This window comes from Cebus imitator, unplaced genomic scaffold, assembly GCF_001604975.1.
Source record: "Cebus imitator isolate Cc_AM_T3 unplaced genomic scaffold, Cebus_imitator-1.0 Scaffold226, whole genome shotgun sequence".
NCBI classification, from domain to species: Eukaryota; Metazoa; Chordata; class Mammalia; order Primates; family Cebidae; genus Cebus; species Cebus imitator.
The window spans coordinates 1,601,376-1,626,773 of record NW_016107541.1 but is presented as its reverse complement, the minus strand read 5'-3'; the positions used below and the strand labels follow the sequence as shown (position 1 = coordinate 1,626,773).

The following is a 25,398-nucleotide window of genomic DNA, read 5'->3' as shown; positions in this document are numbered from 1 at the left end:
GTAACAGAATAATATATAAAATTTCTATCACCTGGCCCATGATAGTCATTCTCTAAGCTGTGAAATCAGAAAACAAAATTCTTCTTAGAACCATATAATCTGGAATAATTTGATTCTGCTACGATATGCTAACAAGTGGAATCTTTGCTCAAGGAGAGCTCTCTGACTCCATGCTCCCATCACCACAGAGCTGTCGTCTCTTAACCCTTGAAAGGTCTGCCGAGTGAAGCTTCCTATTATGATGTAGTCTGACATAAAGAACACGGTAGCAGAGACTTTCTGAAGGAATGAGGTTGCTTGGGCTGTATTTCCTGGTGCAAAGTAGAACCACATCTAATTATAGCAGTCAAATTCCTTGTAGGATTGTTTTATCTGCCTTGGTTTTGAGTGTGTGATGATTTTATTCTCGACCTAAGCACATCCTGTCATCCTTGTTAACTTGTATAGATGGCCCCTGCCTGGCAATGATGACCAGCCATTACTAAGTACATTTAGGCCTTGACCTCTGTAATTAATTCTAAAACAGACAGCAGTGCATTCTGAAGGACATCAAAGATATAGGTGCATCCTCCAGTGCATGATAAAGTAGCGATAACAGTGGTGTTACAGACGAATTTTCCTCCAGGAGTTACACAGCAGAATGACTGGAAGGAAAGGCACATCATCACATACTTTCACAAAAGTCTTTGCAGAGAAGATGAGGGTGCCAAGACCCCTTAAGGAATGGAAGGAAGAGATTTCACTTATCTGGGAGTAAGAGAGGGTTAGGAGTAGGAAGTAAGGTGTAGCTGTGAATATTGCAGTTCCCACCTGAAAGTCATTAGTGGAAACAAACTCACCTCAAGTCTCCCAGCAAATTAATACTTAGGGCATTTCCTTCCACCAGGATGTCTGGATTGAGCTGTAATTTACAGTGGTGCAATTATTGGCAGTACCCAAGTCTAACTGCATACTTGTCCCAGGCATGGGGAGAACAGGGTTTGTCACTTACAGAGATGTCAACATCAGAATTACTTTTGATTGTTTCAAAACACAGCCTAAAAATCTGTTCAATTATGTTTAGTTTCTGATATTTTCATTTCTCTTTCCTTTTTGGAACTTAGAGAAGTCCAACACTCTGCTTCTTAAGTATGGTATTTTTGGGTGATTAAACAGAATTATCATAATCTTAAGAAAGGAATGATGTTTTGAGCTGTGTCCCTAGGGACAGTGCTGTTCCTTCATGATCCTGTCTTACCCATCAGATCAGCATTTTCTTGGAGAAGCTGAGGACATGCAAATTTGTTAATGAGATCTGGTATGAAGAATCAAAGCAGCCTGTACCTAACCAGTCCTCTTGCAGTGGTCCCAGTGCTTGCGCCTCTCCAGATTGAAAGCAAGCTGAAATCTAATCCCCAGTGTGAGGGTATCTGGAGGTGGAGCCTTTAGGAGGTGATTAGGTCATGAGGATGGATTCCTCATGAATGGGACTAGTGCCCTAATAGAAGAGATCTCAAAGAGATCCTCACCTCTTCCACCATGTGAGACACAGAATGAAGGTGCCATCTGTGAGGAACTGGCTGTGATCAGACACCAAATCTGCAGACACCCTGGCTTTGGACTTCCAAGGCTTTAGAACTATGAGATATAAATCTCTATTGTTCATAACCCCCCCAATCTATGATATTTTGTTATAGCAGCCTGAATGGACTAAAGATGCCCTGAAGTTGAGAATACCTGAAATTATAATTATGTAGCCCATTATTCTTCTAGGCCAAAGGAAGTAAACAGCATGAAGAAAACAACATTCCCTGTTTGGAATTGTCTGACTGTAGTAGATGCAAAATAAATGCTGAAAGAACGAGTTACGGGAAAGCAGGGAGCCATCAGTCCCTGTATGCATTCATACTTCCTTCAGATCCTCACCAGCGCCATTTCAGTATTTTGGCTAATACCAAAGCAGGCACAGTATGAAAACAGCAGTAAAGAGCTTTTGATTTTGTTTTCCCATTTAAGAACAATCAACACATGTTGAATAAGTTTCTGACCAAGAGAATACTTATCACCACATTCTGGATTTTGAAGACTGCTATAGCTCAGCTATGTTTGAAAGTTTTAAACCATTTTGAGGTTAAAGCATTGTTTAGAAGGGCATTTCTTGCTACCTAATTTTATTCTAACCAATGTGTTTCAACTGAGTATAGTGAATTTGGTTAAATACATTATATTTTTCTTTGAGGAATTAAAATTGAGTTGAGAGAAAGGAAAGGAAAATTTGCTTAAGAAACTAAAGATTTCTTTCTTGTAACTAGAAAATATGTGTTATGAATTGTTCTCGTGTATAACTAAAATATTGAGCATTGTTGTCTGAAATTAGGAAAAAATCCTTTAAAGTGAGCTTGAGTTATGCCAGGTAGAATTGATTTCCACACCCCCAGAACAGTTTAGAGGTTTTTGTAGGCTTCAGTTTTTATGTATTTTTGACAATGATAAACGTAGTAATTAATTGTCTGAATGCCCTAATATGATTAAGAAATTTTGGTAAATATATAAATATATATGTGTGTGTGTGTGTGTGTGTGTATATATATATATATATATATATATACACATACATATACATTATTTTTAGTATTGAAAGTGATCTCCAAGATTAATTATCAGGGTAGAAGCTTCCTTTAGGCCTTCAATGATATGATCATTTGATTACTTTAAAAAATCTGACCTTGTCCTTAGCAGAAGAACACTGATTCAAAGTGAAAAAATAGTTTCAATCATAAATGCCTTGATTTGTCCGTGGTGAATTGCCTTTAAATGGCAATCTTCACAAGGAACTGCTACTCTTTGAGTTAAATGTAATTTTCCTCCAATTAGACATCATATTGATTACACAGTATTGGCATTTTTTAATATCTCTAGGCAGCATTCATTTCTCTGTGCATGGATAGGATAAGAGCCAGTTGTCTGGGGCTTTATTGAGTTGCTGACCTGTGGTGATTCACCTGACAGCTTGTCTTTGGGACCCTCTAAATTGTACAGCTGGGATCCCTTAACCTGTACTTCTAGTTCCCCAGATTCTGGAGTTTTCCGGCCTTGAGTCAGGGCATGCCAGGAGCTCAAGGGCCCAAGCTCCTTTGTCCGGGCTCAGCTCTGACCTTTCACCCAGTTTGAGTGACCGGGCCTTTGACACCTTCTTAGGTGATCAGTTCTTTGCTCTGGTGTCTGAGCTTTGTGTTGTGTCCTGTGACATATCCTTATCTCAGAAACATAGTCATTTCTGTGCCCTGTGGCTGGTGCCCACCCCTTCCCACCCATCTCCAGGAACTGACCTCTCATCCTCCAGGTCTTCTGACTCCTGCTGTCTGATGGAACCCTTGCCACAGCCTATGTGTTTGTTTAGAGGACATATAGCTAGTGTTGGGACCAGGCTGCCTCTCAGCCACCTACAGCTCAGTTAGAGAAAGCAGTGAATTGGTTAAGACTCATAACTTTCCTGCTGCCCAGTAAGAATTGGGCTAGGATTCCTCATCGATCATAAATAAATCCACACCATGGAAAGATTTGGGGACCCTCACTGAGAAGTCGATGGCAGCCGGAGAGCTGAGGGCCCCGGACTCTGTGTCACGGGTGTGGGGCATATTCATGGCTGAATCTTTCAGCTTGTCATGTCAACTGTGAGTCCCAACTTAAAACTACTTTTTCTCCAAATTAACGTTTAAGAAAACGTGTCACTCCTACCCCTCATATGCCAGCTGGGCCTGTCCTGCCCTCCAGATGTTTGCTCTTTGCTTTCTTATTTCAGACTCTCAATGCCTGCCTAGGAAGTCCATAGCCCTCTTCATTATTTCCGTTACCAATCCCTGGGCTTATGCTCACCAAGTCCTGTCGATATTCATGGTGAATGAATATCTCACTGTCAAACGGCAACTCAACCCCTTCCCGAAATTGTGTTTTAAAAGAAAAAAAGTACAGAATTGTATGAGTTGAAAACATGGAAGACCTGTGGTCACAAGGAAGGATTGATGGAGGCGCTGGCATCTTTTTGCCGCCATCTAGTTTTTTACTCTCACCCCTTTTCTTTCACTTTTTCTGTTTCTTGTAGGAGGATAGCAGAGGAATTCCAACCCCTATCCCATGTGGAGCCCCTTCTTCTTTCAGCTCTCTTGATCCAACCAATATGTAGATCTGGGGGTGAGGAAGGAGGAGGGTGTAGGCTCCACATCAAGCTGTGTACAGAGCACCACCCAAAGAATGTCTGGACATTCCCCAGTAGGACTGTTGGTGAATGATAGGGTCTCCTTTATTATAGGCTTGTCTTAGTCCTGGCTGCTATAAAAAAACTACTATAGACTGGGTGGCTTAGAAACAACAGAAATGTATTTCTCATATTGCGGAGGGATCAAAAGCTGTGACAGCAGGATGCCAGCATGCTCGGGTTCTCATGAGGACCCTTTTCTGCATTGTGAGTAGCCACCTTTCCCTGTGTCCTCACAGGGGAGAAGAGAGAAGGCAGGGCTCTGGGACCTATTTTATAAGGGCACCAGTTCCATTCATGAGGGCTCTACCCTCATGACCTAATCACTTCCCAAAGGCCCCTACCTCCCAATATCAGCACATTGGGAGTTAGGATTTCAACCTCTAAATCTGGGGGTGGGAAGCACATTCAGTCTATTTCAATATGTGTACCCTGTCTTTTATTTTTTAATAGTGACTTATTTTAATATGTTTATATCTAAAAGTAGGTTCCTATAACATGTACACGTTGAGGGGTGGAGTACGGCACAAAGTCCTAGGGACATGCATGGGTATCTACTTCAAAGTGAGTTCACAAAAGTCAAGAATTGTATTGTGTACCAAAGTTTTACATTTATTTTTCTTTCCACATTTCTTGCAAATGAGTCATCCATGTTTGTGATGGATGAAGTAACTCATCCATGAGGCTGCTCTGCCTTGCCAGGCTGGGCATGGCAGGTAGGACACCAAAGCGTTTGAAAGCCCTCAGAATGCACAGACCTTGTTTATACATAAGCTAGAAGATAGGGGGCATTGTCACTCCTGACTTGTTAATTCATATGCAACGTTTGCTGTGGCTCACACCTCCCAGTCAGAACACTGACAGATAAAAATAATTCCCTTCAGGTAACACATTCTCTTAGGTCAAGGAAATCAGTGGACATTGAGCCCAGTGTCCAAACATCAGAAAAACCTTTGGTAACAATGACGAAGACATAGAAAGTGCTTCCCTTTACCCTGGCACCATGCTATGCACTTTACATGAGGCCTTCTGGAAGTTAAGGAATAGTCAAGACTCAGAGTTCTTAATTCACTGACCTCCCTGTTGGCATCTGGTGACGTGGACTAAAAACCGTCCCTTATTATTGGTCAAAGGATCATCCTTTGAGTTAGAGTCACCTAGAATGTTTGTTAATGATTGATGATGGTCCCCAGACCCACAGCAGACATCCCAAATCACAGTCTTTAGGGCTGCACCTGAAAGGTCCATCTCGCCTTCTCCCTCAGTAGCTTCTCCAGTCATAAAGCTTGGGATCCACCCTGCGGGACTTAGGGCTCTCCTCCTGGCACACCTCCCTCTTCAGATCCCTGCTTCACCCCACCTCACTTCAATGTCTCACCTCTTGGGTTACTTTTAGTGTAGAGCGGTGCATAAAATGTTAGGGGAGACCTGTGTGCTCTGGACACCCACAGAATTGTTTCGACATGGTTATTGCTACTTCTTGGCAATAACCAGGAAATTTGAAAGATACGTTTCCACCGTGAGCTTAGAGATTGACTTCTGAGGCATAATTCTAGAATTGTGAAACCCTCATATGTTCATTCACTAAGCCCCAGTTGATGGCCTACCCTATCCTGAGAGCGTGAAGATGTGATGAATAAGGATAAGACTTAGCACATCACATCAAGGAAAGCTCATGTCCCATGAAAGGTGGACATTTATTTTTTGGGTTGACCCAGTGCACTATCTTAATTAAAAAAAGAATACCTTCCATGAGCACACAGACTTTGGGAGCATTGAGCTGGCCTGGGAGGTGAGAAAAGTTTCCCCCTCCACCCAAAGCAGAGGCTCGGGAGCTGGCTTTTAGGAGATGGGGAGATGGCTGCCTGGTGGAGAGGGCACAGAATGTGCAAAGCATGCAGATCTAGAAAGTCCTGGGTTATTCTGGAAAGAGGGAGACATTGACATGAGCTACAGTTATGGGTGAAGAGATAGGAGATGAAGCTGAATGGTAGGACAGTCAGATTGAATATTTCACCCTAGCCAATGGATTCAGGATTTCAGGTGCATGGACAGATTTGATCCAAAGGGGAGACACTGAGTTTACAGTTTGTGGTATACTGAGTTCTAGCTACATGTGGTCTGCCTAGGACTCGGTTGGAAAGCCTTCCTTGAAGTCAGAGAGGAAGGTTTGGGTCAGTAATAGGAGCCTTGGCTTTTCTTTGAAACCATAGAAATGGGTAAGACAAGGCCTAAAGAAAGCTCATAAAGAGCTAACAAACAGCTTGGAACATCAGGCACTAGTCGTAATTGGTGTAATGTAGCCACTGAGAAAAATGACAAAATAATTTTCTTACTCTACTGTGTAAGAGAGTTCTCTTTTTTTCCTTTGGAATTAATGTTTCAAAACTGCAAAAGTGCTTAGCATAGATTTTTCTCAACCATCTCAATTGACAACTAATGGGACCAGACACAGTATAAATTTCACCACTGGGGGCTAGAGGGTAATTTAGACTCTGGATACTTGCCTGGTGACTGTCAGAGAAGGGCTGCCAACCTTACCAACGGGGTGGTTGTTTTGTAATTTAGATACAATAAATCTAAGGCAAGTAATTTCCTTTTAGAAACTTGAATTGCTTCCTTAACAGAATGATTGGAGTTCTATTTAAGCTGTGGGTTAGATGAGAGTTTAGAAAGGATACCCAGAGGACTCTATTAATTGCACTCTTGTTTTCAAAGTAATATGGTTTTTATTCACAGGAAACACAGTGGTAAATTTCCTATAAGCAGTGGCTTATGATTTAGAGTACTGAAAGGAGCTTTTGAGGTTTTGTTCAGCAAGGCAGTCAAAGCAGCTGTAACAGAGATGTCATTTCTCCTTCTGGCTTATGTACAGTGAGTAGTGGTGGAGGCAGGGATCTTGCTGGTTTTAGACAAAACCCAAATAGGACTTACCATTTACAAGCTAAACATTAACAAGAAAAGCATACCAGCAAACTCCTGTATGATGTATCCTGTGTGTCAGGTACCATCCAAACAAACACACAGTTGAACTCACATAGTGACCCCCAACCCTGTGAACTGGGCACCGGGGAGAAACAGGCACAGAGATGTGAGTGACTTGTGCTTGGTCACATGGCCGGTGACTGTGAGAGCCTGAATTTACCCTGGGCTATTGGGCCCCAGAGGCCACAGGCTGAACATGTCTCTGCTTGAGCACCTACTGTGTGCCGGGCTTTGCTCTGGAAACCAACAGGGTCACGGTGAACAAGGCAGGCTGCATGTCTTAGTGCTGACTCTCTGGAACTTGCATGCCGAGAGTCAGGATATGGGAATATGGTTTACAATAATAATACTTTGTGATTTCAAAATTTTGCATTTAATTTATGACCAGGGAAGTTTAAACTGACTGGCTATCCTTTTCAGGAAAAAATAAGCCATTAGTTGAATCTGATAACTGAGTGAATTAAAATCTCCTTTTCAAGCATACATCAGCCAAGAAGACCTGTTTTCTTCTCTTTTGAATTCCCCTTTGCTGTATAAATGTACTGTTCAGCTCCCAGTGCCAAGACCAATTTAATTCAGTTGCTCATTTACAAGTAAAGAGAAAGAACTTTCCTTAACATATTAGCTGTCTGCTGCTTTGAGATAATGACCAGCTGAATTGATGAACTTTATATAATGATCTGTTGCCATGGTGATGAGTTGCCCAGTGAGTGGAAGCGGGTGTTTCATCATCACCTCCGTGATAATGCTTGGTATGGTAACACATACAAATACAAAAGCTTTTCTTTTACTCTGCAGTGACCCTGGGTCAATGAGCCAAGCACTAGAAATGCCTCTTGGATATGGTGGCAGAGAATCAAATAGAATCCAAATGCACAACTGGAAATAAACTGATTTAGCTTCCTAGGTTAGTGACCTCTGTGTCCTCATGAATCTCCAGTCTTGTCCCAAGTGACCACTCTCAGGGGTTCCACTTGTCCCCTTCACAGGTTTCATTCCTCTAGTGGATTTGGCACACTGAAGGTTGAATAATAAAAAATAAAGTATAACAAAAGTTACAGAATTAATGGAAAGAGAATGGAATTCCGATAATAGATTTAACCGTTCAATGCTTTGCACTAAGCTCTTTATTTTTATGTTACATTTTCTTCAACTATTTTTCCTTTCTTTGTGGGTATGACTTTTTTCTTTTCACACAAAATAAGAATTTTTACATATATCAGATATATTACAGTTCTACCCTTCAAGTTTTTTATTGCACCTTAGAGAAAATATATATTTATCTTCTGTTTTGGAAGTGATTTGGGCTGCTGTTCTTGAGACAAAATAATTTCTTTGAGTCTTTTTGATTGCTCGGTGCTCTCAGGTGTATCAGGATTTAAGCCATTATACACGTGAGACACAGGGACTTTCATGTAAATACTGTTTAAGCATTAAGTTTTTCATTGTTCATGCATTCATTGTAGAAGGCTATCTAATCATACATACATATGGGCAAGTGCACAGTGTTGACTCACTGTGATAGTAAATGTTATGTTAGGTTCACTGTGCTTGCTTTCCCTTCTCTCTCCATCTTTCCTTGTTTCCCACTTTACTTTCTTCCTTAAAAAGATTTATTTTCATAAATTTTTCAAATGTTGATGGAACTAAAATTCTAGAAAGCCTTCAATGAGAAATTTATTATAAGCCGAGACCTTTTCTTTAGTTACTTGAAAGTTAATTCTTGAACGCCCCTTTAGATTTCTGTGATATCCCCCAAAATCACCAGAGGCATTAGCATAAAGGTTTTGAGTGATAGCACCAACCATACGAATTATTACATCATATTTATCAAGTGCATTGATTTTGCAAAATGTTCCATGTTCCATGTAATTCCCTGCCACTTTTCTAGATCAGAACTACATATATAGGTGGTTGTGTGAAATAAATGAAAATGTTTCAAAATCATAGGCTGTTCTAATATGAGTACAAGGTTATAGTACAAGGTTAAAAAGATTGAAATGAATATATAATTTATAATGCTTCCATATTAGAATTTGAATCACTATTTTAGAGGAAAGCAGAAAAATGTTTATAATCTAGTTTTTAAATTGCTCTTAACAGTTTATCTGCATGCCAAAATCTATTATTTCTATTTCCCACTCTTGGCATATTTTTATATATATATATATATATATGTATATATATATATATTCTATATATATTTATAAATATAGAAATATACAAATATTTATATTATAAATATGCATTATGTTATATAAGTAATATATAATTATTATATAATGCAATATTGCTGGGACTGCTATAACAAAGTACTATGGTACTGGGCAGCTTAAACAACAGAAACTTATTTCTCAGCCCTGGAGGCTGGAAGTGCAATGTCAAGTTGTCAGCGGGTTTGGTTTCTCCTGAGGCCTCTCCTCTTGGCTTGCAGATGGCCACCTTTTCTCTTTGTCATTCCATGATCTCACTTCTGTGCCTGTATCCTAACCTTCTCTTTTTATGAGGACCTTACTCATATTGGATGAGGGTCTTATGCTAATGATCACATTTTACATTAGAGGGCCTATCTTCGAATACAGTCACATTCTGAGGTCTTGAGGGCTAGGACTTAAACATATGACTTTTGGGTGGGCATAGTTCAGCTCGTAACAATCTCTATCTTGGTATAAGGCATATTTGCATAACAAATGATAGATTGTTGCACTTGTATTTATTTAAATTAACCAGTACTCTGAAGATGCAAAATTGAATCTTGTTCAAATCACAAAATTCATGATAGCTACTTGGACATTGAAAGTTAAAAAATATCAGCTATTTGCCCCCAGAGCCAAAAATCCGGTTAATTTTTAATCACTAATAATTGAATTATACACATGAGAGTCTACATTATATATAGCAAATAGCGATTTAAGGGGCTTATTTTTATTGTCAATTTTAATGTATAAACTAATTCTTTGTCATTTAAATTCTTTTTTAAAATAAAACTGCAATGGAATGTTTCTTTTCATCAGTCTCTTCTCCTGTGTGCTTCATGAGCTCATAGAAATGGGAGCTTGAAGCCTGATAGAGAAGTCAGAGCTGCCCTAGGCTTGGTATCCCTTAAACACCAGTTTTCTGTGTAGTCAGTGGTATAAGATAAGCACATGTATATAAATCATAGCTGCATCTTCCCCTGGAATAATAACGACTATTTAATCTGCCGTTTCATCCGTTCACCTCATTTTTTAGTAACTCACAAACGGTATTATTACTGAGGCACCATTATAGTGATTGCATATCCCTCTTTTCATACTTTTGAAACAAAAATACCTTTCAAAAATTTAGAAACCAGCTCTTGATCCATATGAACAGGACCTAAACTCTGGCCCAGTATTCTGACCTTTGGAAATCACCTAACATTTCTGGACCTTGCTTTTCTCAACAGCACAATTTAAAATACTGTTGTAGGTCCCCTCCAGACTTAACATCCATCATATCTTTGACTGTTTAAAGGTTTAACTTTGAAAATACAATGATGAAAGATGGTTCACATCTACAGATGACCAAAACCAGTCATTGTCTCTTTGGACATCATGCTATATACCTGTGCTTGTTTTTCCTTGTTAGCATAATTTAGGGATAAATATATCTGATTTCTCCCAACCCCATGATTTGCACTGACTTTAATATGTGAATTATTCAGGCTCTGGATGATGGAAAATAATGTTGGCCACAGTGTTTGTGCTTGGGAGGTCAGTCAGGGTTATTCATAAAAGTGATACAGAAGCTACACTCCAAAGAAAAGTAAGGACTACCTTGACCTCTAGGTAGATAAAAACTCTGCTAAGCAAGCAGATGAAAAACAGAAATAACTTCCTCTAATTGTCATGATTGCTTTCTGTCCATCAGTAAGGTTCTGAAATGAATTAGCAATAATGGCATTCACCCCCACAGGGCATCTGCCACTGCCTGTGAGCTGGGTGCCAGAAGGTGGTACCACGTGTCCAGGTAATAAGTTAGAGACCAGGTTTCATCCTCATTGCTGCATTCACTGGCTGTGTAGCTGTCCACTGTTACTTCACCTTGATGGGCCTCCATCGTCTTACTTGAAAGAGGAGGCAGTTGGTCTGATGCAGGGATTTTTCAACACTTATAGAGAAAGACCTCGATATTAAGAAAATAGGGCAAGCTACAAGATGTGAAATGCAGAAAACTGAAGCTCATGATGTTCTGGGTTTGGACTTGTTTCTCATTTGTGTATAGGCAAGGTCTGGGTATCTGGCTCTCCAGAGCAGCACCAGGACACTCCTGTACATCCTCAGGTGGTCCACTGTGTTAGCTACAGCTCCTGAAATGTGTCCCTGGCCTGCAGAAATGTGGTTAGTATGAATTGAAATGGACTGTAAGTATAAAATACACTAGGGTTTCACTTAGTATAAAAAAGCCAAATATTTTATATTGATTATATATGACATATCACATACTATCATTTTTGGAAACATTGGATTAAGTAAAATATGTAATTAAAATTTATTCATCTGTTTCCTTTTTTCCTTTTAAATGTGGCATCTAGAGAAATTTTAAATTACTTTTGTGGATTCTGATATATCTCAATTGGACACTGCTGTTCTAGATAAACCCTTTTGGTCCCTACTTTGTGAACCTCAGTGCTCCAGGGTTTTGTGGGGGCCTTAATCACTGCTGCCACTTTCCCAGGTCCCACATTCGGGTCACTGTGTTCTCATGAAATGCACTAGGAATTTGTCCTGGCGGCTTTACTTACTGCCACACTCTGCTCTGAGAGCACCGTTCCATTCAGACTTCCGTTAAAAAAAAAACATTCCCTGCTAAAAACACATTTTTCTTTTCGGTTACTCTTCCCATAGTGTACTTAGTAACTCATTTGTTCCAGGACATGAATGTTTTCCTGTGTGATAGAGATTGGTAATACAGAACTCTGTGTTTCATGGGTCATTTCTTGTGGGCAGAATTCTTTGGGGGCAATTTCTTTTTGTCCTTTTCCAGTTACACTTCTGTCTTTTGATAAGCATTGTGTACATATTTCTTCCCTGGTAGTCATGTTTTAAATGGAATTTACTGCTGTTTTATGTGACAATGCACAAACTTGACCTTTGAAAACTAGTTTCATTTATGACCTTTTCTTTTTCTTCTGGTCATTTTCCTAATGGCTCAGAGTGTAGAGGTTAGGGACCAGCTCTATCATTATGGTACTCCAGGTTTACCTCTGCACTTTCTGCCTGCTATCAGATTTACTCCTGGTCTTCTTTGACTGCATTGGTCACCAGCCAAAAACAATATTAAGAATTGTTTCGACCTACAATGTGGTGATCTGTTTCCAGGAGAGTCCTCTTCTTCTCCTTGGCAGGCATGCCATGAGGGCTGGTCTAGTGAGAGCATGTTACACGGTCCTTGTGTCTTTAGGCAATCATCCTTTTGTCTTGTTCTCAGAAATACCAGCATTTAAGGGTACACACAACTTGTACTCATCTATAGTTATTTGAACTTTTCATTGCATGTTACTCTCTTTAAACAAATGGCTTAAAGGAGCAGGGACTGTCCTTCACTGTTTCTCTGAGGATGCCTGAGTCCACCTTGTATGTAGGGAGGGAGGGGGGCGTTGAGGCCAGGAGAACACATTGCCCTCTGACACAGTTGCACCTCTGCTTGTCCTTGAGACAGATGGCAGACAGAGGCTTCCAATGGAGGCTTCCAGCAGAAGGGTGACCTTTATTTCTTTATTTCTTCTAAAAAAATACAAACAAACAAAAAACAGGATACACATGCAGAACATGAAGGTTTGTTACATAGGTATACTTGTGCCATAGTGGTTTGCTGCATCTACTGACCTGTCCTCCAAGTTCCCTCCCCTCCCCCTCTCCCCACAACAGGCCCAGGTGGGTATTATACTTCTCCCTATGTCCATGAGTTTTCAATGTTCAACTCCCATTTATGAGTGAGAACATGCAGTGTATGGTTTTCTGTTCTTGTGTTTGTTTGCTGAGAATGCTGATTTCTAGCTTTATCCATGTCCCGGCGAAGAACATGAACTCATCCTTTTTCATGGCTGCATAGTATTTCATGGTGTATATGTATCACATTTTCTTTACCTAGTCTATCAATGATGGGCATTAGGATTGGTTCCAAGTCTTTGCTATTATGAATAGTGCTGCAATAAACACATGTGTGCATCTGTCTAGCATCTGTTGTTTCTGGACTGTTTAATAATCATGATTCTGACTGGCGTGAGATGGTATCTCATTCCGGTTTTGAGTTGCATTTCTCTGATGATTAGTGATGTGGAGCTTTTTCTCCAGCATTCGTTCGAATGCTGAATTTCTTCTTGTTGCCCTCCAGTTGGTTAAGTTATATGACTTCTAGAAGACAGCATGGAAAAAAAGACAATGGAATCAAAGCACAGCTACCTCTTCCTCTGTTTTGGTCTGTATCCTCAGCAATAACTTTATAATTAGTATTCACTTTGGAGAACATTGTTATCATCCTTTATTTCATTCATCAACATTGAAGCAAAAAGGCATTTCATGTCTAACCAGTTCATAGAATATATATGTCAGTTCTGTTTTCTAAAACTCAATATCCTCATCTATAAAGTAGAAGTATGTTGCTACATATATTCAATATACCTTCACTAGCTTGCCAAGATGATCAAAGGATATGTGATGTAATAGGGCTGCCACATATAGCAAATACAAATACTGGCTGCCCACTTATATTGGGATTTCAGACAAACCATGAATAATATTGAATAGGACATACTAATACTAAAAAATTATTCATGTTTATCTGAAATTCAAATTTAAATGGGTATTTAATCTGATAACCCTAGAATGTAACATGCTTACTCTTCTACCAAGATGAGACAAATATGTAGTGCAGCATAATATTTAATGATATTTTAATGTGGTTACAAGTATTGATATCTCTTGAATAACAGCTGGATCAGCTTTAATTAATATTTAAAGTCTTGAAATAGTTCTGTCCTTTTCATGATAAGTATCTATAGTTTTTCATTTGAGAGCTAAACCATAAATACAGGACACTCGGAATTGTGTCCATAGCATAATGAGTAGTGGATATCTTCACAAAATGGCAAATACTATGAGAATTTTCACCAAAGCAATGTCCATTCTGAGCGTCCTCTGGTCAGCACTGAGTCTGCAGCTCCACATCACATTTGCCTCTCTCCTTGGGAAGGGGAGCTGCAATGGACAGGAAATGCCCACTTTTTTACTTGGTTGAACTGTGAATCTTAATGATTAAGTAGGTTGTACATATTTCTGACACATTTTTTTCATGCAGATAACTTTGGGGTATCAAATTTCAGGTGTATAGAAGATTTGTGTGGCTTTATTTCCTGTGGCAAATTTTCAGAGTTAATATTTTCTTGGATGAAATGAACTATAATAATTTTCTTTATTCATATTTGGTTCATGGCACCTTGTGTTGAAATCTTTCCATGTTGGTGAAGTTCATGTTTGTTGTTTCACCTTCACGCTGACTAATATCATAACTCTTGTTAGAGATCATAATGGGAAAAATATCAATCAGCACTCTTTAGTGAGTATGGGAGGAATAATGACATTCTCATTCCAGGCTGGCCACACTTCCTTCCTTCCCTCATTCATTTGTTCAGTCTTTCTCCAGTGTATATTTATGGAGCATCAAATCTCTACTGGCCCTAATAGCAGCCACTCTGCATACCTCACAGGTTATAACTGAAATAGTTTATGTCCTCATGGAGCTTAAGATCAAGTGTAGAAACCACAAAACAAGTAAGTTAGTAACTAAAACCATGGTAAATATTGTAAAGTAAAAACAGCAACCAAATACGAATAGCTTTATAAGATCCATTAGGCTCCTGCTGTTGTCCTCCCTTATAAAATAGAAATCTGTGGGTTTCTTTCTTTCTTCCTTTTTTTTTTTCTTTTTGAGACTGAGTCTTGCTCTGTTGCCAGGCTAGAGTACAGTGGTGCAATCTCAGCTCACTCCCGGGTTCAAGTGATTCTCCTGCCTTAGCCTCCCAAGTAGCTGGGACTACAGACACATGCCACCAGAAATCTGTGGGGTTTTGGGAGTGTCTCTTTTATAGGGCAGTCTCCATCTTTCTGCCACTGAAAGAAAATGACAGTGTCATTTGTCACCTCAGGCACAGGAGCTGCATGTCCAGAGTGTGGCACCATCACAGGCTCTTGCGCTGCAAGTGCTTCCTGGTGGCTGGTGGCAGAGCTCAGAGAGGCACAAACGAGGGTGGAGGCAGGAGCATGGGGCCACCAAGTGCATGCCCTGAGGCTGATTCTAGATGCAGTGGGGAAAGCAGAGTGAGTGTGCTGGGGAGATGCGGGTGAGAGAGGTCTAGAGGAAGCTGCAGGAGTGCGGGATGGCAGGGGCGGGTGGATGAGAACTAGGTGAGCTGTGGGTGACAGGGAAGGAGAGATGCCATCATTGGCACTGGGATTATGGTGCTGCTGACCCTTAGACAAGGTCACAGGAGGTGGGACATGCTGGTAGGCCACATGGAGAGTCAGGTAGGCCTGTCAAGTTTCTGATGTCTCCAGTCCCTAGAGGTTTAGTTGCAGATACAGAGTCAACATTCAGCAGTAAGATCCCAGCTTTGAAGACAGACCCAGGTGTGATCATGAGGACAGGGGAGGAGAAGGCTGTGACAACAGATGAGAGCATGCAGGATTTCAGAGCAAGGGCAGGACACAGGCAGGGGAGGAAGAGCTTCAAGGAGACAGGAAGGGTCCCTATGTGCTGACCCCGATGCAGAGGGAAGGGGGAACTGTGGAGGGGACTCATCACATAACCAGATGCTCCAGGGAGTGAAGGAGACAGCAAGGTCATGCATTGTGGACCAGCATGCAAGCCCACTCAGCACTTTGCTCTAAAATGCTAAACCCTATAGTTTTGTTAGTTCCCACCAGCTGGAAAATCAGACACAGGGTATACAGAAATATGCAGTGAAACTTTATGATTGATGATGGCTCATTCTTTTAAGTCAAATTATCACAGATATTTAAAAAGTTGATACTTTCCACAATTGCTTAAGAATTTGAAATACCTAGGAGCATATTGACATTTAGACTCTTGTTCATTTGGGCAGGTTTCTCAGATTTATAATCATCGATGAGATAAACAATAAATAGCATGGAGTCTTTGCAAAACTCTCGGATAGCCTACAGTTCTGTAAACTCTGTTTCCTATGCCACGCTAGGCTGGTGAACATATAGGGTGACAGTGGTCACAGCACAGTGATTCTCCAGCTGGCTCTCCCACTCTAGGCAGCCCGCCTCACCCCTGAACTTCTGTGGAAGCTCCTGTTTCACCCAGGGGTCTCTCACATAAGCTTTCCCAGGAGCCCTGCTGCCCCTGCCTCCCTCTTAACCTATGGCTCAGGTGATGTCACTTGCTGCAATGATGTCCCAAAGGCAGCCACAGGCACCATGCCCATCGCAGCTCCATAGGAAGGCAGGCACCTCCCTCTGCTGGTGCCTCATAGGGACCTCCTTGCAGAGTCCTGTGGCGACACATTTGTGCTGAAGTCACCTTCCCTGAAGCCCCATCTTGTTCCTGTTAGTTCCTCAGTGTTGTGTCAGTTTACTGATCCTTCGCTCTACCACAGGCAGAGAGACCTAAGAATCGCTGAGGTTGAATTTTTTAACAAGCTTGTGAACTGTGATCTCCAAGTCAAAATTAATTTGAATTATAGAATTAAGTCATACATTTTTTCTTGCATGCTCACATCTGTGAACTGTGAATGTGGGAAAATGCTTGTCTGTCTATGCCACAGCTGTCTCTTTCTTTTCTCTCTCTCCTTCTCTCTCTTTTTTGCCCTTAACCTTTTATATAAGCACAAATACATACTCTTTCCTCCAAGATCATTTAAAAATCTTCTCAGCATGTAGTATACTTCAGTGTATGCTTTATCTTTTCCAAAAGTAACATATTTAATCAGTTAGCTTAAAAGAAAAGCAAGCAATTGTTTGCCAATACTGTATACGTGATTATTCAGCCAGTTCCTAATCAGAAAATGTTCACTGGAGATGTTTCAGATATAAAGTAAATTCAGACTAATACATGTCTGCGTATGTATTTTTTAAAACACAAATAGACTCCATGAGACTTTGATAGAAAGAGAAAAATGGAAAGTATTTTCTATCCAAGGTCTTTTGCAATTAATTGCTTGATAGGAGGCCTTGAAGTCAAAGATTCTTGACTACTTCTGATTCCAGAATAACATCTTAAACTCATTTTCTGTGTTTGTAAAATAAGAATTATGATGTTTTGAAACTCAGGATTGTGGAAGGTTTTATTCAGTCAGGACCTTCAGAATGATTCCAGGTACTTGCATGGATCTCTGAGGGGCTTCCAGAAGGCTGGATTCCATGCCTGAGATTTGCAGGCTGGCAGCAAGGGGTTGGGGACTGTAGCACAGGTCACCTGGGAGGGCAATGTGGGTTTCAAGTGTGTGTCCCCTCTACACAGAGGTGCTGGCCATGCTGTCCCCGCCACCCTCCCACTGGCATGCTGAGAAGACCCTACTCCGCACCCCTCATAGCTGGGAAGGCTGCGTGGTTCAGGGGTCGCTCACCCTCCAGCAGTGCTAGTGGTCAAGCATATAAATAAGTGCACAGAAACACCCAGGGAACAGAAAGCCTGGCGTGCAGAGGGCTTGAACAGATCAGAAATTGATGTTCAGAAGCATAGGAAAGAAGGTTTAGAGGACTCGAGTCCAAGAAAATCATCCCACAGAGCAAGCACTAGAAGGAAAGAAGACACTGTAGATAGAGAGGGAGGGAGAGGGAGGACAAGAAGGAGGAGGGGGCATCATTGTTGTCCTGGACATTTGAAGCTGACCATTGTGGGAAGTAGGAAAGTTCTTCTTTAAAGTTTCTTTCTTATTAGAGAATAAATCGTAACTGTGCTAATAACTCTTTGTTAAGCCATATCCTATGTAGCTGTTAGACATGACTTGATTACAGGCACATAGTATATTCTATGTCCCTGTACTTTAACCAAGGTATCTGTGCTGGACGTGCTCACAGGTATGTCCCAGCTCACATTCTATGTCCCTTTCTTATTCGGACTTCCTTTGTTTGCTCTCCCGTGCTTTTACCTTTTTAGAAAAGTTTCAAGTTATCAGCCAATCAGGTTGTAGTTTAGATTGTGTGGTCTGGCTCCAGCCAATGGAGATCAGACACAGCAGTGAGGACAACCAACCCTAAATGCATAAGGAATAAATATGTCTGTTCATTTGCTCATTGTACTCTCTGGCAAGATAGCTAGCAAGAGTGCCCTTCCTGCAGTCCAGGAATCAAAAGTTGCGTTGCTGAAAGATCCTTTGTCTCAGTGCAGATTTTTCTTTGCGGCACCGAACATCAGTTTCCAACACCCATGGTGTTGTGTTTTCCTCACCCTGCTGGGCAGCAATGTCAGCACCTCTGACACTAAGAATCTAAAATCGTCTTTTGAGGGTCTCTCTCTCTCCTGATGTCCTCCATGGGATGACAGGAAGCTTGCCACGTTGAGCTCTCCATCCCTAGACTTGGAACTGGAAGGGTCTAATCATAGATGATTAGTCCTCATCATTTGCTACATGAGTGCATCATTTTAAAAGATACTGGCGCCTAGCCCCCACATCAGTGCAGCTGACCTAACTGATCTGCAGTGGGGCCCAGGTGTACTGTTTTTGAAGGATGCTCAGATGGCTTTTCTGGCTGGAGATCCACGGCTGCCTACATGGCACTCTGTTTAACCAGGGATTGGTTTGTGACACCCTCTGACCTTGTTTCCTTCTCATCCTGTGGCCTTCGTAGATCACGGCACCATTAAGAAAGTGCGGGCACCCGTGAATCAGACCTCGAGCAGCTGTTTGCTGGAAGAGATTGAGCTCTTCCCCGAGAGGCGGAGGGAATCCATCAGGAGCTTGCAGATCCTGCACAGCCAGAGCGTCCTGTTCGTGGGCCTGCGGGAGCACGTGGTCAAGATCCCCCTGAAGAGGTGCCAGTTCTACCGTACACGCAGGTAGGGTGTCTCTGCAGTCAGGATGTACTGGTGTGTGTGTGAAGGGCCCACCAGAGAGAGCCTGGGGGGCTTCAGACACCCTGAAGCTGAATGGCCTCAGAGCTGTCCTTCATGCCTGGGAGAGTCCTGTGCCTAAGATGCAGAGCTTTTGTGAAAATAGATTCACAGTGATGAGAGCAACCCACCAGTTCTCCTCAGAGGAAGAGCCACATTATAATATCTGCAAGCAGTTGTCAGGGTTAAAATAAATTGTTCAGTGCCTTAGAATATTCAGTGATAATACTGGTATTTGGTGACTGTATTAATCTGTTAATCTGGCAAATTGGTTAATTCGGCACAAGCATATGTGTACATCTATATCTATCTATACATATATATTGGGGGGAGGCAGAGTCTCACTCTCTTGTCCAGGCTAAAGTATAGTGGTGTGATCTTGGCTCATTGCAACCCCTGGCTCCCAGGTTCAAGTGATTCTCGTACCTCAGCCTCCCGAGTAGCTGGGACTATAGGCATATGTCATGACACCTGGCTAATTTTTGTCTTTTTTGTAGAGACAGCGTTTCACCACATTGGCCAGGCTGGAGTTTTTGAACTCCTGACCTCAAAAATGATCTGCCCACCTCAGCCTCCCAACATTCTGGGACTACAGGCTTGAGCCACCACACCCAGCCTCAAGCTTGTATTTTATTTGAATATAGACATGATAAAAATATTATATAGCATACATCCTTCTTGACAAAAGCTCTTATGCTGATAATCCCTTGAGAAGAAGGAACAATTGATGTTGCTGCAGTGGCATCCACTTTCTGAGACACCCCCACACCGCTGTCCTTGGCACCAGCTCCCCTAGAGTGCTGCTTCTCTCCTGAGGCTGCAAAGAGGGTAGGGAGGGAGGCCTCCCAGGCACAGGAAACTGGGGTGTCATCGCATCTTCCCTCACCCTCGGGCCAGTCTTAGCTCCCGTGGGACATCCACGACTGACCACAGGTGGGTTTAAAGATTAATTGGGAAACATGTTGGCCCAGGTGCTTAGGAAATGGGTAAGTACTATATATATCGTACGCGTGACCAGCACTGCAATGTGCAGAATCGTGTATACACTCTGACCCTGAAAAAAGATTGCCCTTGGGGAAATCTTAATTTTAAATGCTCTTAGGTATCTTATTGAATTCCCGTCCCTACAGCAGGGTGTAATTAGAGATTTGGGGTAGAAATAGTCCTTTTTTATATGTCATTCACAAACATCTACCACACACGGGGCACTCTCTCTTAAAGCAAGGTGCCTAATGACACTGGCTTTGGGACTTAGAATTCGGGGTTCATGGTGCAAATCTGTTGTGCCTCACTGCAGCCTCCCCCTCCAGGGTTCGAGTGATTCTCCTGCCTCAGCCTCCCAAGTAGCTGGAATTACAGGCATCACCATGCCCGATGTTTGTATTTTTAATAGAGACAGGATTTCACTGTGTTGGCTAGGCTTGTCTCAAACTCCTGACCTCCAGTGATCCGCCTGCCTCTGCCTCCCAAAGTGCAGGTATCACAGGCACAAGCCACCACGGCCCGCAGCGTTGTTGCTATTTCTTGATCCAGGTCACAAAAGTATTTCAGAATTCACTTTCTCACCCAACATGTGTGAACTGCTGTAGAATCAAATAGGATAATGTATAGAGTACAAAATTTAAAGCAGTCTGCAAAGTGAGTATTATTAGATAGAAGGAAGGTTTTTATGTGTAACCACAATATGCCTTTCAAGGTGATTCTAGAAAATGAAGTCTATAATATAATGTCTCCTTTGAAATGAGAGAGCATTGAGGAATAATGCGAGAAACCTCCCAGCTAATCATAATGCTACCGTGAGCCTTAACAACAGCTAGTGATATTTATTAACTGCCATTCTTATATATGCCTGCTTCCTAAATTTAACCACTGGGTGCTTGAAATTTGTTCTGGTTTGTGTTTCCTGCAGAACTAGCTTAGGGAAGGAATTATTCTTACCTGGTTGCTGTTGGTTCCGTGGGTGACAGAGTTGGAGTCTGACCAACAGGATGTCATAGCTAGAATACATTTTTTTTTGAGACGAAGTCTCACTCTGTCACCCTGGCTGGAGTACAGTGACATAATCTTGGCTCACTATAACCTCCACCTCCCAGGTTGAAGTGATTCTCCTGCCTCAGCCTCCTGAGTAGCTGGTTACAGGCGCCTGCTACTACAGCCAGCTAATTTTTTTGTATTGTTAGTAGAGATGGAGTTTCACCATGTTGGCCAGGCTGGTCTCAAACTCATGATTTGCCCACTTTGGCTTCCCAAAGTGCTGGGATTACAGGTGTGAGCCACCGTGCCCAGTCACGATTTTTTTTTTTTTTTAACTAAAGCAATTTTAATCTCCTAGAAACATGCTTAAAGAAGTACACTAAATAGGAATAGGAAAACAATTGGTAAGAATTGGATACTAATTTCTCTACCAGTATACTTTCCATCATAGAATCTCAGTAATGCCATTTATCATTGGAAAACAGGTCTTATAAGTGAATCTTTGAGTATTTAAAAAGAGAAACTAAGCTTATCAAAATTACCTGTCTCCTTCAAAATCACATTTACATGTTTAATTTTCTTGAGTCTGTTTTTCAAAGACAATGCACGATGACATTTATTAAAATGTATATAAATGATAACTGCTACAATTTTACAAATTTATTTTATGTATCTGACACTGGGCTAGATTTTGTGAGATTTTGGTGGAATTACTATGTCAACCCTGAAAGTAAAGTAGCATACTATATCCACTGTTCAGATGAGGAAATGGCAACGCAGATTTTTGGTGTCCTGCTCAAGGTCACATAGCTACTGCAACATGAGACCTGGTGTCCTGCTCAAGGTCACATAGCTACTGCAACATGAGACCTGAGTCAAAGCCAAGACTGCCCTATGGCCATGATTGTATTACTGGTTCTTTCTGCCACACCTGGTACAATGAGGACCACCCATTCAGTGGTCAGATTTCAGCTGGAGGAGATGCTGGATTGCACTTTCCATATGTGCAACTGAGAGGCGGAGCTGGTTAGTACCTGGACAGGCAGAAGCCAGGTCTCATGGGAGATGCTCACCCCTCCTTCCTGTAAGCCTCGTCCTCATTCTGCTTGCTGTCAGATCAGGTAAACATGAAGGAGGTTTTGTATCTGTTTTTCCAAGGTTTTCTAAGATGAGTCTCCATTGTCTAGTTGTTCTCAAGGAGATCCTGGGACCTCAGGGGTGGGGGTAGGGAGTAGTGACAGAGCACCTGCCTATACTGATCACGGATGTGCTGCAACTGATCAGAATACAGCATTGTTCTTTGGAAAGTTATTTTCAAAGATCAATGTTTCAAAATTATATTTCAGTCAACTTTGACCTCAAATATGAGCAAAAAATTTTGATGTTAGCATTTTTTTTGGCACGGCCATTTAATAGATAGAGCGAGAAAGTCATGCAAAAGATAAAGCTAACTCATTGGAATTGGTGGTACTCTCTGGGGATTTAGAGTGCATGAGAAACTGTACTATTCATGCATATCCTTTTTTATTTTGGGCTTTATTGATCACATCTGTGTATAAGTTGCATAAAGTGAGTTCACATTCACTGATTCCTGAGGAATTCGGGGATCTAGGAAGGCTCGGATATGAGTACAGTGTATAACAGGAAGACAGGAAAGCTGACCCCATCCTGAGGGCCATGGCGCACACCTGGCTCACCGTCCAGTAACATCATGTAGTCTTTAAAGTGGGGAAAGGCTGGAAGTGGTGACTCACACCTGTAACCCCAGCACTTGTTGAGGCTGAGGCAGGAGGATTGATTGAGGCCAGGAATTCAAGACTAGCTTGGGCACCATGGTGAGGCCCATCTCTATAATAAATCAGTTAATTAATTAAGTGGAAAATGTCTCCGTAAAAAGGCGCAGGATGGAGCAGCCAAGAGCACCACTCACTGACTTCCGTCTGGTGTAATCACCAAAAGTGGTGTCAGAACCTGCTACCCTGTAGGGTTCCCACCTCCATACTTCAGGCGGAAAAGAGCAGCCACAGGACTTGTGCTCTAATCATCTTGTCTAGAAATCAGGCTGTTATTTTCTCCCACAAAAAAATATTATAGGCTTCCAAGTAGTATGACTGATTGTACCTCTTCAAGGCTAGGAATAGCAAGCTTAGAGATGTGGTGATGGGAGGCAGCTGATGTGGACTTTTAAAATTTAGTTTCTTTTCTTTTTGAGACATTGTTACCCAGGCTGGAGTGTAGTGGTGTGATAGTTCACTGCAACCTCTGCCTTCGGGGTTCAAGCAATTCTCCTGCCTCAGCCTCCCGAGTAGCTGGGACTACAGGTGTGCTCCAGCAGATCTGGCTAATTTTTGTATTTTTAGTAGAGATGGGGTTTCACCATGTTGGCCAGGTTGGTCACCTGAGGTCTCAAACTCCTCACCCCTAGTGATCCGCCCACCTCAGCCTCCCAAAGTGCTGAGATTATAGGCATAGGCCACCATGCCCAGCCCTGAGGTGGACTTTTAAAGACATTTTAAGGACTGTGCATTGAGTAGATCAGCAGGTTGGCAAACTTTCTTTGCCAGAGCCAGAGAGAAACTATTCTAGGCTACACAGGTGTCCAGTCTCTGTTGCAGCCACTCAGCTCTTCCCTTGCAGTGTGAAAGCAGCCACAGACCATAATGAATGGGTAGATGTGTGGGTCAAGCAAGGCTGATGTATTTGGTGAGAAAAGTGTGATCCACTTTTAGATCTAGACAGTTCATTACTGAGCCAAAGAAAGAGCAGAAAAGGAGTCAACTCGCCACATCCCTTGTCCTACAGGATGACATCAAAACAAAAAGGGCAGCCAGGCGCGGTGGCTCATATCAGTAATCTCATCACTTTGGGAGACAGAGTGGGCAGATCACTTGAGGTCAGGAGTTCGAGACCAGCTTGGCTAACATAGGAAACCCTTTCTCTATTAAAAATAACAAAAATTAGCTGGGCGTGGTAGCACATGCCTGAAGTCACAGCTGCTTGGGAGGCTGAGGCAAGAGAATCACTTGAACTCGGGAGGTGGAGATTTCAGAGAGGTGAGATCATGCCACTTGTACTCCAGCCTGGTCAAAAACAAAACAATCAGGCTAGTTGACAATGCAGCAGGAGAGCTAAGGCACTGTACTCTCAGGAGTCCGTTCATGCTGCAGCCACGCAGTTTAAGAGCCTGCAGCTATACCCTAGTGGGGGTGTGTGAGGGGCAGAAAGCCTTATACCTCATCAGAACCTGGAAAGCAATGAGAAGCTCCTGACAGCCTTCCTGGGACATAGGGAGGTGAGAGGAATGGTTTTGCAGCAACTCCTGAGAATCCTCCTATGTTCCAGGATCAGACAGGGTCTTGGGGTCAAAGCTGAGGTCACCTTGCCCTGTGGCCTCTGTGCACACATGAACAGGTGGTTGGATCATTCCAGAACCAGCAAGGATCATTCCCGAACCAGCAAGGATCATTCCCCAGTTCTGTGTTTCGGGAAAAGTTTAGGTGGCAGGATGAATCTGGCCACAGGTTTTGTGGTTTGCTGACCCCTAAATTAGATTGAATGCCCTTTGAATGAATGAATGTCCCTTAATAACACACTAATGTATAAAATTAGGTATTGCATTTATCAAATGAGTTATTAAATTACATAGGCGAATCTATACCCTAATATTTTCTGAACATCATAGAGTTTTCTACCCTTTCGATAGTACTTAGACAATCTTTATTTTTTTTATTTAACATTCATTGAAAGAGTGTGCAGTTAACTTTTAATTGTAGAACAGAAACTAGACTGTGGATTCCTGTAGGCCAGCATAGGCTTCATTCAAGCTGTGGGAACATGGGCTCCCACAGGCTGGGCTTCCTCTGTGTTCCTGGGTTCAATGAAGCCCACAGCCTGATGTCCAGCTCAATAAAGGGTCAGTAAATATAATATTTGTTTAAATTAGCAAATAGACCTTCTGCCTCTCCCTTATCTGCTAATTTACTTCATAAGTTGAAAAGAAGCAAAATTCTCATGAAAAAATAAAATTCCTTTACAGAAAAATTTGGCATACACAGTAGCAAAAGGATTGAAAGCCTTTGGACCTTAGGTGGTTTTCTTTTTCTTTT

General features: G+C 41.8%; 1 protein-coding gene across 7 annotated transcripts in view; it reads left to right on the top strand.

The window, feature by feature from the left end:
• The window catches only part of SEMA5A (semaphorin 5A), a 505,017-nt gene that overhangs the window by 361,626 nt on the left and 117,993 nt on the right, over nt 1-25,398 (top strand). For all 7 annotated transcript variants that reach the window (XM_017496928.2, XM_037727285.1, XM_017496926.2 and 4 more), the window contains one exon: nt 19,057-19,264. In XM_017496928.2, coding sequence (XP_017352417.1) covers nt 19,057-19,264 — 208 coding nt within the window. The remainder of the gene's footprint in view (nt 1-19,056; nt 19,265-25,398) is intronic.